Below are 13,861 nucleotides of genomic sequence, written 5' to 3'. Positions count from 1 at the left end.
CCCTCGATTTGAACGAACGACGTGTTTTGGAACGCTTATTTCAGTCGAGATAATAGAAAATGTGTAAAATGCTTCTCTACCTATATGTTTAGGTGTTTTGCTGGAGAAAATCGTCAAAAAATATTTTCACTGTTTTCGTTGCAATTATGTGTGATGAACCCACCCACCCCCTTCAGCGTTATGAAATTTGCGAACAAACCCATACTATAATAGAACAATAACATCTGATTAAACGCCCTTATGCATGCAACGTACAGTGGGCTTCCGTTTTTGTCGTGCTCCATTTTTGGCATGCTCCGTTTTTGGCACCCTTCCAGATTTTGGCAACAAAATGGATCCGTTCTTAGCAACACATTTGAATACCATTAAAATATGTAATTTTTTGTAATTATTATCGTATCTGTTGCTTTAGTCATTTGAACAGAAGGTCAGCTACACATTATTCATTAATCTCCACCAGTATCTCAACTAGAGACCAACAACTTTTTTCAGCCAGTCATACTGTGTAACTAGCCCACTTGAGTCAGCCACTTGATAAAAAAACACTTTTATTTAGATTTGAAACAGCTCTTTTCAATAAAGCACAAGCACTGACATAAGAGCAGCAAAAATACTCACACAGGATTTAAATCATAAATTTTGTCACACCCTTGTAGCTCGCTGTTCTTGTTTTTATGAAATAACAGTGCAAATGTATAAACACACCGCAGTAATAGAGCAAAATAGAGCCAACAGTGATGTATCTTAACTTTTGAAGAATTTCGTAAAACAAATTGCGTTAGTGAACTGCATAATGATCAACACAACTTCCATAATACATTTTTAGAATTCCAATGCACTGTTTTATACCGCCACCATGAGAAATGCGAAAATAGTTCAAACTGCACTTTATTCTCAACAATAGCATTTAAGCGTGCGATAGATACGATTGAGAGCATTTTAACCTTTTTTCTGTGATATTAGTATCGCTACTGATCTGTCTGCGTCAATTATTCAGAGCTACGTTTCCTCTTTGTTCGAGATTCTGAAAAACGCTCGTTTTTTTTGGGACGATCCAACATTCTACAGGGTGTTCCACAAATTATCCGTACAAACTTTGAAGACATGGCTCTATACAATCAAGCATAATAAATTCAATATTCTTGCATGGTTGTAAACATTGGCTTATTCTATTCATATGAAGTAAGTTTGACACATTTCCGATTTCTAATATTTGCAAAACCAAGTCAAATGTATTGAGGTGTCTTAAAAGGAGTTGTTTTTCGAGCGTTGTGATGGAAGAGAAATGTTCATAGAACTCACTGGATTTGAACCGTATAATTTTCTTGCCACTTAACTGCAGGTAACTTCAAATAATTTAGACATTTAGATTCATCTCTTTTAGATTTCAGGGATAACACATCTCCAGTATGACTAGCGGCCCTCAGGAAAAACGTCTCCGACAAATTTAAATACACCTATCTCAGTAACAAACAATCATTTCAAAATTATTTGAAGTTGTATTTTGTGTTAACATATAAATGTACTATAATTGGTACATGGACATTGATATTTCATTGTTTCACACATTGAGATCATCTTTCCAAAATTTTGCTGTTCGGATAATTTGCGGACACCCTGTACACAATCTTTGTAATCAAATATACGGGTCCGAGAAAATTATCAATATGTTCCTTACTAGCTGGGTCTATGAATTTCCTAACTATAGATAGATATCTTTATTTAAGAGATGTGCAGCCTGAGGCTAGCTCATCTCTTAAGAAAACATTTCCTAACTATTCCCAACTATAAAAGATTCATGTTTTTAAGGGGCTTCCCAGAATTTTAACTGGGGGTTTCTCGCGAGATCCTGAGAATGTGTAATTTATTATTGGGTATGCTGTGTGCAATCTGTTGATTCCCTATAAACTCTGAAAATGAGAATACTTATGATAATTTTCATCGGAGACTTGAAAAAGATCAGAAATACTGCAGAGGAATCTTAAGATGTCAATTCCTATCGGAATCCTAAACGAGATCCTGATAATTATAAGTGGGCCTGTGAATTCTTAGCAATATGCTTCAGAGGCCTGTTAATTTCCGTACGATTATAACTTATATCGTGCTGAATTTCTAAAACACATTAAAATCTTATTTCAAATAAAAATGATAAGAAGTTTATTTGGGTACTCTACGAAATAACGAGACGTATTTATTGATCATGCTGTAGCTGTTCATGTGTGCCCTTTTAACCCAAACTTTTGCACGATACATCATACTGAGGGGTGAACCCAAACTTTTGCACGATGACTTGACTGATTGTTTCATTGATTTTGAATACTTTCCAGATTTTTCCGCCAAAATTTCGTGAGGTCTCTTCAAAGAATATAAGATTACGATTCTAATGACACTTTGATTTAAAATTTTGGTCGACCTAATGCTGAGGAAATCAGTATGATTTTTCAGTGTGTTTTTTAAAAAAATGTCAACTTTAAGTAAAAATTTAGTATACAAAGTTAAAAGAATGTGTTTGGAAAAATACATGCGAAGTAAGAATAACTCTTTGCCTTTCGAATGCGACCTACAGAGTTTCAATTGGACGTGTAATCACAGAGATATGGACAGAACACTTTTGCATGTTTTTTAGGGGGTGAACCCAAACTTATGCACGGGAGTGTAGATGAAAACCCGAAATTAGTACTATACCATTTAATTCCACTAGAGTTTTTATCCTTTGACAGGTACGCGTATTTCGATCTCAACTGTGAGACCGCCTTCAGTGTCGTGCAAGAAATGTTCATTTTATAAAGAGGACACTTCGTTTTGGCTTCTTCGCTATTTATTGATAAAATCGTAATCGGTTTTCTGTGCACGTTTAACTATGACAATGCAATGAAAATATAAGATCTTAGAAAATGCTTTTGGTTGAAGAGCTAAAATGTTATTTCAAAAACTCCTAAGAAAAGCTGTTTTTTAAAGTTTAACATTATTTTTCACAAAGCGAAAATCCTCATTTTTATGAACAAATTGTAGGTTTGTATCCTTTACTATTCTACTAAGGGAATAGCTTTAAAAATCAATTATATTCCACCATTCTCTGACATTAGGTAACTTAAGTGATTTATCCATTTATGGCCAAATTTGCGGATACACCAACCTTTCACTCCCAGCAAAAGTAAAAAGCGTGTTCAAATCTAGTTTCGATAACTATCTTCGTATAAGCAAGAGCTAAATCGTGGGTTTAAACCGCAGTCCTAAGTATAAATTTTACTCTTAATGGTCGTTTTGCTAAAAAGTCTCTTACTTTTAAAATCATGTACGCGGCCATATAGGACAACCGGAAAGATCAGTGTCTTGTATAACGCGAGTTTTGTTTTCGTTTGCAGGCTTCAGCTGGTTACGGAGCTCGTATAAAGCCCGACTCACAGCTGCAATACGTCTTTTTACCTCGCGGGTAACATCATTATCGCATGTCACTAGTGTTCCAAGATACACAAATTCTTACACCACTTCAAACTTTTCACCTCCTAGCACCATTTCGCTACCACTAACACGTCCGGACCCACGTTGACCACCAGTATCATGTACTTCGTTTTTTGTGGTGTTGATCGTGAGCCCGATCCTCGCTGTCTCCCTCTTGAAAGGCACGAATGCCTCTTCCACTGCCCGACGGTCAATTCCGGTGATGTCGATATCGTCCGCAAAGCCAAGGAGCATATGAGAACGTGTGATAATGGTACCGCTTCTCTGCACACCGGCTCTCCTGATAGCACTTTCGAGCGCTATGTTAAACAGCAAGTTAGAAAGAGCGTCACGCTGTTTCAATCCATCTAAGGCAGGCCTGCCCAACCTCTTCGGCTCTTTTTCGACATAAATAGTTGGTGCGTTCGCAAGAATAGATCAATATGAGCAAAATTAGTCTCAAATGAAAGCTTTGTAGTAATTCTGCCTAATCCATGCTGAAAATTTAAAATGTATGTCAAACTCTTTGCTACCGATGCAATTAGGTCCAAAAAATGATCTGGCCCGCGGGCCGGACTGATTTTTCCCTTTGCTTGTATTGCTAGCGAAGAGTTTGCTATAAATTTAAAATTTTTAGCATGGATAAGACATATATACTACAAAGCTTTCATTTGAGACTAATTTTGTTCATATTGGGTTTTTCTTGCGAACGCACCAACCATTTATGTTGAATAAGAGCCAAAAAGGTTGGGCAGGCCTGATCTAAGGTTACGAACGATGACGAAATCTCGTCCACCACCCGCACACTTGATTTCGATTCATCAAGCGTTGCACGAATCAGTCTTATCGCCGAGTTATGGAGTGTTATCCCTCGGTAGTTGGCGCACTCCAGTCGATGCCCTTTTTTGTACAAAGGGGAAATGAGACCTTCCAGCCAGGCATTTGTTCTTCCTCCCACACGGATAAAAATCTGATTCCCTCACCATGATTTACAATTCATGAAATTCATAAATTGATTAGGCCATGATATCATGACGACAAATCATGGTTCCTGGAGTCAAATCATGGTTCTTCATAAACGTAACATCAAGAGCGACAGCACAAAGTGGTGCACTTTGCTTCAAGTCATTCGCATCGATCACTCATCATTCATCATGATTGATTGGTACTGTGATAAGGTACGTGGCTCTCAATCAGAAGGTTCTTGATTAGAATCTTGCTATTGCTAATTTTTTTTTGTTTTCATTTTATCGGGCTGACTGACAGAAATATACCGTTATGATTCGAAATCCGGACACTTAAGCACCGGACTAACTTCAACATCATTTATATAATTAATGATATCCGTTTCCATAAGGTACTGAGATGTTTCACAACGGTAAATGTTTATTATTCAGGATGGTGTAATAAAAATAACGATTATTTATGCAAAAACCGCCTAAATATGCAAAACCAAGAGATGTGTCTTGCTTCGAAATCCGGACACTCATATTAAGTTGATTCGAATCCCGGACACTTTTGCTTCGAATTCCGGACACTTCTTTTTGACGCAATATTTGCATATTTTGTATAAAATTCAACTCACCATCTCTACATTTCAGGATTTTGAACAGTTTACTATATAAAATCACAGAAGTATCAAGTCGTGACAAACTTTGAAGTTACCAGAAATGTAAAGGAAGTTTGGGCAAAATCGATTCTCCCACTTCATGGCAACCGTGAGATGCAGTCCAACACGCAATGAAATGTGTAGAGTATCGGTATGCATTTTGTTCTTTTATTTTTGTTAATAATATCTTGATGGCTATAGCGATACCTTAACATCTATAACGTAGAACTAAAGTTGAAGAACAGTTTTGTGCATTAGTATTACAGTAAAATTCAAATTTACTGTATGAAAAAGGGAAAAAATAATCATAGTGTCCGGCTTTCCAAGCGTCCGGCAATTCGAAGCAAAACGGTAAATAGATCCGGAATGGATGCGCGAATCATGATTTTCGAGCATTCGATGCATGATTTCGAGAACTCAGCTGCAACTTGTGTCGCTTTACGACAATCTGACTCATGATATCGTGAGTCCAAATCATGGTATGCTTACTTACTTTACTTACTTTTGCTGGCGCTACGCCCTTCAAGACATGACCTGCGCCACAATGTTACGCCAACTAACTCGGTCCATGGCTGCTAACCTCCAATTCCTCGATCGCCCCACACTTCCAAGATCCTGCTCCACTTGGCCAAACCACCTAGCTCGTTGCGCTCCCCTTCGTCTTGTACCGGCCGGATTTGAGTTGAACACCATTTTTGCGGGATTGTTGTCCGGCATTCTCACAACGTGTCCCGCCCATCGTACCCTTTTAGCTTTGGCGACTTTCGTGATACTGGGTTCACTGTAGAGTTGCGCAAGCTCGTGGTTCATTCTTCTCCTCCATACGCCGTTCTCACATACTCCGCCGAAGATCGTCCTAAGCACACGTCGTTCAAAAACTCCTAGCGCTTGCAGGTGCTCTTCAAGCATTGTCCACGTCTCATGCCCGTAGAGGACTACCGGTCTTATTAGCGTCTTGTACATGGTACACTTAGTACGGAAGTGAAGTTTACCAGACCGCAAGGTCTTGTGGAGTCCATAGTAAGCACGACTTCCGGCGATGATACGTCTTCGAATTTCTCTGCTGCAGTTGTTATCCGACGTTATCAATGATCCGAGGTAGACGAATTCGTCCACTACCTCGAACTCATCCCCGTCGATCGTCACGCGTCTGCCAATGCGAGCTCTATCGCGCTCGGTTCCTCCAGCCAGCAGATATTTCGTCTTCGACGTGTTTACCTTCAATTCAACCCGATCTGCTTCACGTTTCAGCCTGGTATACTGTTCAGCAACCACCTGGAACGTTCTTCCGACAATGTCCACGTCGTCAGCGAAACAAATGAACTGGCTGGATTTATTGAAGATTTCGTTTCATAACACCTTCTAGCGCAATATTGAACAGGAGGCAGGAAAGACCATCGCCTTGTCGAAGTCCTTTGCGTGTTTCAAACGGGTCCGATAAAGCACCCGATATCTTCACACAGCACTGTACACTATCCATCGTAGCTTTGATCAGTCTAGTCAGTTTCCCGGGAAAACCGTTCTCGTCCATAATCTTCCATAGCTCTTCGCGGTCGATGGAATCATAGGCCGCTTTGAAATCGATGAATAGGTGGTGCGTAGGGACTTGATATTCACGACACTTTTGGAGGATCTGCCGCAACATAAAGATTGGGTCTGTCGTCGATCGACCGTCCACAAATCCGGCTTGATAACTTCCAACAAATCTGCTTGCCAGTGGCGATAGACGGCGGAAGAGGATCTGGGAAAGCACTTTATAGGCTGCATTAAGAATGGTGATCGCTCGATAGTTCTCACATTCTAACTTGTCACCCTTTTTGTATATTGGGTATATTATTCCCTCCTTCCACTCCTCCGGTAGCTGTTCTGTATCCCAGATCCTGGCTATCAATCGGTGCAGACAAGTGGCCAACGTGTCCGGGCCCATTTTAATAAGTTCCGCTCCAATACCATCCTTTCCAGCTGCTTTGTTGTTCTTGAGCTGTTTGATAGCATCCTTAACTTCACCTATTGTGGGAGTTGGCACGTCTCCCTCATCCGCCGTACTGATGAAGCCATTCCTCCTGCTGTCTTGATCTTCCTCCTCTGCGCCGTTTAGGTGTTCATCGTAGCGCTGCTTCCACCTTTCAATCACCTCACGTTCGTCCGTCAAGATACCACCATCCTTATCCCGGCACATTTCGGCTCGCGGCACAAAGCCTTCGCGGGATGCATTTAGTTTCTTGTAGAACTTACGTGTTTCTTGAGAACGATACAACTGCTCCATCTCTTCGCACTCCAACTCTTCCAGGCGGCGCTTTTTATCCCGGAATAGATGGGTTTGCTGCCTTCGCTTCTGTTTGTATCGTTCCACGTTTTGACGGGTGCCTTGCTGCAGCATCATCGCCCGCGCTGCATTCTTCTCGTCCAAAACCGTCTGACACTCCTCGTCGAACCAACCGATCCGTCGATTTGCTTCCACGAACCCAATGGCACCTTCCGCTGCGTTGTTTATGGCTGCTTTGAGACTACTCCAGCAGTCCTCAATAGGGGCTTCGGTGAGCTCTCCCTCTTCCGGCAACGCTGCCTCAAGGCTTTGCGCGTATTCAGTTGCGACTTCGGGTTGCTTGAGTCGCTCCAGATTGTACCAGGGCGGGCGTCGGTACCGAATGTTGTTCACAACGGAGAGTCGTTGGCGCACTTTAACCGTCAAAAGGTAGTGGTCCGAATCGATGTTTGCGCCGCGATAGGTTCTGACGTCGATAATGTCCGAGAAGTGCCTTCCATCAATCAAAACGTGGTCGATTTGTGATTCAGTCTGTTGGGGTGATATCCAGGTGTACCGATACGGGAGGCTGTGCTGGAAGTAGGTACTACGTATGGCCATGTTTTTGGAGGCGGCGAAATCAATCAGTCTAAGGCCGTTTTCGTTCGTAAGCTGGTGAGCGCTGAACTTCCCTATAATCGGTCTAAATTCCTCCTCCTGGCCAACCTGAGCGTTGAGATCTCCGATAACGATTTTGACATCATGGCTTGGGCAGCCGTCGTATTCACGTTCCAGCTGCGCGTAGAAAGCGTCCTTATCGTCATCGTCACTCGCTAGGTGAGGGCTGTGCACGTTGATTATGCTGATATTGAAGAAACGGCCTTTGATCCTCAACTTGCACATTCTGTTGTCGATTGGCCACCACCCAATCACGCGCCTCTGCATTTCGCCCATCACGATAAAAGCTGTGCCCAGCTCATGTCTATTGCCGCAGCTCTGGTAGATGGTATAACCATCCCTATACGTATGTACCGTCGACCCTTTCCAGCAAACCTCCTGCAGCGCTACGATGTCGATCTTGCGGACCCTCAATAATTCGGAAAGAATGCGGGTACTTCACAAGAAATTGAGAGACTTACAGTTCCATGATCCGAGTTTCCAATCGTTAGTCCGTTTTCGATGCCTGGGTCTATGCCGATTGTTCCGGTCCGAATTTACATTGTATGCTTCCTGTACTGATGATTTTACGGCTGGCTTGTAAGGCCTGCACCAACCCCCTGTCTCGCAGGAGGATCATCGTGCACAGCACTGTTTAGAGTCCCGCGCTGGCACTAGGACGATGATCAGCCGCTCCTAACATGGAGAACAGACGCTGTTTTGAGCCGCCCCTAACATGGAGAACAGACGCTCTGATAAGCTACACCCTCAGAAGAGAGGAGCCCCCCTTTCCTGTCAGCATACGACCAAGGTTCCACCAGGGTTGGTTACCCGATCTTCCCTACGGTTACTCGTATCCCAGGCGGCACCACGGGGAGGTAGGGATAGGAGTTATTGGACAAGAGGCTAAGGACCACAAATAGGGTCTATTTTATACCTGCAGGTACGCGAAGTACCAATGGTACGCATTGTATGCATAATCATGATTTTGGATTCTGATTTCTACCCGTGCATATCCTCGAAATGATCCGGTGAAGGAGTTCGTGCAGCTGCTCACTTCCGTGATTGAGAAGTTCGGCTGGGAGCTCGTCCTTCCCAGCAGCCTTGTTGTTATTCAGCCCATTGATAGCTTTCTTTACCTCATCTAGCGTTGGAGGTTTCACAGCCTGTCCATCGTCATCGATTTGAATTCCGCTACCAGATACACTTCCATTATCTCCGTTCAACAATGACTCGAAGTACTATTTCCACCTGGCGACCACCATTGTTTTATCCATCAGCAAGTTTCCTTCGTGGTCGTTGCACATGGTGAGAGACGGCGCTGTTTTTCTATGCACACCATTTACGGTCTCGTAGAACCGTCGCATGTTGTTCTGTTCCATAGCTTCTTGCGCCTGAGCAATTACTGCTTCTTCATACTCCTTTTTCTTTATGCGATGGATCCGTTTTTCGGCTGCCCTTGCTTCCTTGTACCGCTCTCTGCTCCTACGGGTACCACACACCAGCATCCGGCTTCTAGCCAAGTTTTTCTCGTGCGTTATTCTCTGGCACTCCTCGTCGAACCAACCGTTCCTTGGTATTCGTTAAGCAGTACCTACCACTTCTCGCGCTACTGTGCTTACCGCTCCGTGGACTGACTCCCACAGATCGCTGAGGTTGACGCTTTCGTCGATTTCGCTAATCTGCTCGTCGAGCTTTTGATGGTAGTCCGCTGCTACACCATCTGCTGACAGGCGTAGGATATTGAAACGCAACGATTGTCGATTTCTAGAACTCGAAACGGTCGATAATCGCGCTCAAATTTTGCTTACAACGAGATAGTGGTTTGAGTCGATAGTAAGACCCCTGAGAGTTCTAACATCGATGACATCGGAAAAATGTCGGCCGTCTACCCGAACATGGTCGATTTGGTTGCAAAGTTCACCATTTGGGTGTCGCCAGGTGTGGATATCCTTGCGTGCAAAGTAGGTGCTACTGATGACCATCCCCCTGGTGGCAGCAAAGTTCACTAAACGTAGGCCATTGTCGTTGGTAACAGAGTGAAGGCTCTCTTTACCAATGATAGGGCGGAAGAAGTCCTTTTTTCCGTCCTGCGCATTAGCGTCGCAAAACGCAATATTGAACAATAAATTCGGAAACTCATCTCCTTTTCATTCCATGCAATGGAAAAAAAAGTTGGCACCTCGTCTACAATTTTTACACCTGATTGTTTTAATCAGCTTTCCAAGTTCATGTTGAAATATTACCATCTTCTATTTAATGACTGCCAATTATTTACGTAAGATTATTTTCGGAGTTTTAAAACCCACCCTCCATGGTAAGATTTTTTGCATGAGAATTAAAAATAAATTATACAGCGCGTAAGAAATCTCAAGAAGAGTTTTTTGTGAACCTGTGAAAAAATGGTGCTTAAATATCAAGAAACGAAAAATTTATCAAGATTTGAATATTTTTATTGCGATAAAAAATGAAGCTGCCGGTAGAGGGGTTAATAAGTGTGTCACACGATTTCATTAATTGTTAATGGATTACCATTTTCAATGCATGGCGTCTGTACCGGTGACAAACAACGGGCTGAGAGATAAATATCGCAAAAAAAACTAACGGAAGCTCGTTTTCCATGTCTTAATATGTCATTCAAAAGTTTTATATACTAGTTTACAGTAAACTTCTTAGAATGATGATAGAATGATTTTATCTTTGAAAAATTAAACTAAATACTACTTTATACCATACTATATAGATTCTATTGTGATACTATTCGGATACAGCGGTCCCAAATTTATCATACATAATTGTTTTCGCACAAAACCATCATAACATTTTTTTTTTGCTTGCAGGTGATATTTAACACTAAAATTAGTTTAAATAGAAAATTTGTACAGAAAAGATTATAATATTATGTCGTATTTATTGTCCTGCGTTTAATTTACTGAAATTGAGAACATTATAAAAAGAGGTGTGATAAAGTATGATGTATAGATGGTTGCTTGGACGCAAACGTATATTTGGGATGAATGGTAATTCTGAGACGCCCAAATATTTTTTATATGCGGTTTTGAAAAGAAACCCCCCCCCCCCTCATGAATATTAAAGGTGTTCTAAACGTCTGGTGTATTACATTCGATATAGAACGCATGTCATTGCTTAAAAACTGATATCTTCTTCTTCTTCCTGGCGTTACGTCCCTACTGATATGTAACCTGATTATTAACCTCTTGGATGAGTTCAACAAACCTAGCTATTTGCATGAAACAAGAAACATCAACACCCGAAACAATTAAAAGGTGATTTCCCTGCCTGCGCTTTGATGTTTCTGAGATGAAACAGCGACAATTAAACAAGGCATCGTGCCACACTGCCTCTGGCGATAAAAATGTGTAAAATCTGGAGATTCATGCTTCTTTTTTATACAGTAAGTAACCTAAATGACGTTGGTAAGACAGCTCCAGAATCAGAAGTGTCACAGCAGAAATTTTATGGCTCTTTATAATGGTCTTGGCTATATAAAAGACTTCCAGAGGGATCAGACTTCCAACATTATCTTTCGAGCGTTAGAGAGCAGCAGGACGTAGAATATTTAGTGCAAAAATGAATAGTGTGATATTAGTTCTAGCATTAGGATTGAGTGGCGTTAGTTGTTATTTACGTGAGTGATAGTTACACCAATAATATGGAGAATATCATACAAATCGAGTTCACATTCTAGCTCCGTCCATCGAAGTTTGCCATCGAGATGTTCCCGATATGGACAAGTGCGTGCTGGCTGTGGTGGGGAAAATGCGATCCAATATTGTTTCTGGGGATTACGGAAATGGAACCAAATTACCGAGCTTAGATCCGCTCTACATGGAACGGTTGGATATCGACGATGGATCAAACTTACAGGCTACCTTCCGCAATACGATCATTACGGGAGCCAAGAACTTCCACGTGGACAAAATGCAGTAAGGAATCAAACCAGTTGATTTTGTGAGTTGAATACTAAAAAAATGATCAATTTTAGCATCAACCCTGCCAACAGGACTTTGAATCTGTTGATCACTTTAGATAATGTAGTTCTAAAGGGGAAGTACAACATGAATTTGAGGCTTGGACTGCTCTTAGTCGACGGCGATGGAGATTCGACTTTGGATCTGAGTAAGTTCCAAAAATATATCTCGAGAACCAACATCTAACAGATATCTTCAATTTTCAGCTGACGTAAAGCTTCTAGTCAAAATGAACTACTTCTTCGCGGAGAACAGCAACGGTCGTAAAACGATGCAATTCCACCCGATAGATGTGAAAATCAAGTACGCCGGTACTGCCAAGTTCGACATGACGAATCTCTTGAAGGATAAGCCCCGCCTCGGACAGGCCGCCAACGAAGCCATCAACGAAAGTCCGGAGCTAATACTGGAGAAAACGAAACATCCGGTGGAACAGTTCTTCTCCAAGCTGTTCACTACGATCGCCAATGGACTGATGAACGATGCCGAAGAGGAGGAAGCTTTTCCTGTGCGAATTCCTAGTTGATTATTAGAATGTATAGATCAGGAGAGGAATCCACATGAGGAGAGTTAAAATGAAAGATAAACGAATTTTGTTGTATAAGTTTTTCTAACAGTATTTGAAAAAATAAATACCCTGGACGACAAAAAAACTATCTCACAACTCAAAGAAAACTGTCAAAATGATCAATTTGGGCTTTGTCAAAGGCTCTGAAATGAAATGACTGACATATTTTGCATAAAAAATAACTTTTATTCTAGCTTCAATATAAGACATAATATCATCATGACATTTCACAAACTGGAAAACAAAATTTACGTTATATCGAAGGTTATCTGTGTATCATAAACAGATCAACTACCCTATCCGATGTCGTAATTGGGTACAATATTGGGAGTTTTAATGCTGACGAATCAACCTTTTGAATATTCATGGTTGTCATCCTGCAAAACAAAAATATTTGTCTGCCCCAAACGAGTTCTTGAAAACCATCCAGATCTCTTACAGCGCACTCTTCCCGGTTTCTTCAGAAATCAATCGCTCTGTGGTAGGTTGGCTGGTAATGTTTTGTTTGCCGAGCCACTTGACATACGGCGCCAATTGCCGTCACTCTCTGCTCGGGGGATGTTGTTTGGATATCCACTGCTCGATTCGTTTCGTTCGGTTCAGAACTTTGAATCGTTTTTCTCCTGTCGTTGGACGCGTTTTTTTTTTGCGTATGGTGAGAATCCCCGATCGATCGATCCATCGAAGCAGCGTAGTAGCGTCGCACTAAGGGGAATTTGGACAATTCAGATGGTCAAAAGCTGAGAAAGACACGCGAAGAGGAAAAATATCATCGTCATATGCACGCTAACTCAGAAGTACCCATAAAATGGGTTCCAAGTACTCATTTTTATGAACAGTACTAAGTTGTCAGAAAAAGAGTATTTTTAAAATGTCAGAAAAAGTGTACTTAACCCCCATAACGAAGTTTCTAATGGATTAACAACAATGGGTAGATAATACACATGGTATTCTGAAGAGATCTACCGCCATGTTTCAGTTGCTATTGCGGTCGTGTTTGTTTTTAGTAGAATAAAAATATGTGTTTGATGTAGAAATTCTTTTTGATAGCTGTATGGAGTGTTTCACTATGTTTAAAACGTACTGGCAATCATATTCTAAAAACATCTTTCAAGGTAAGTTGTTTCGAAAGCCGTTTTGTTGGGTTACAGAATCATCATTACCACCGTTTTCATTTTACAGAATCTGGATATGGATGTGACGGATATGGCCAAGGATGTAGCACTCAAGACTAATGGTGGTAAGCTCCATCGAAGTTACGACGTCAATCGCGTATTATCCTCGATTTTACTATAGTAAAATCGAGGATAATACGCGATTGGCGTATTAACTTCAATGGAGCTTACCAC

At 41.4% G+C, this 13,861-nt stretch overlaps 1 protein-coding gene across 1 annotated transcript; it reads left to right on the top strand.

Annotated features, from left to right (window-relative positions):
- Positions 1-11,465: 11,465 nt before the first annotated feature.
- LOC5569812 lies at positions 11,466-12,597 on the top strand. Its single transcript, XM_001652978.2, has 4 exons — positions 11,466-11,601; positions 11,662-11,899; positions 11,959-12,092; positions 12,151-12,597. The coding sequence occupies exons 1-4, from the start codon at positions 11,544-11,546 to the stop codon at positions 12,468-12,470; spliced, it is 750 nt and encodes a 249-aa protein (XP_001653028.2). The 5' UTR covers positions 11,466-11,543; the 3' UTR covers positions 12,471-12,597.
- Positions 12,598-13,861: the final 1,264 nt, after the last annotated feature.

The sequence above is a fragment of the Aedes aegypti genome, chromosome 2 (genome assembly GCF_002204515.2).
Source record: "Aedes aegypti strain LVP_AGWG chromosome 2, AaegL5.0 Primary Assembly, whole genome shotgun sequence".
NCBI classification, from domain to species: domain Eukaryota; kingdom Metazoa; phylum Arthropoda; class Insecta; order Diptera; family Culicidae; genus Aedes; species Aedes aegypti.
This window is presented reverse-complemented; position numbering and strand designations above follow the sequence as displayed.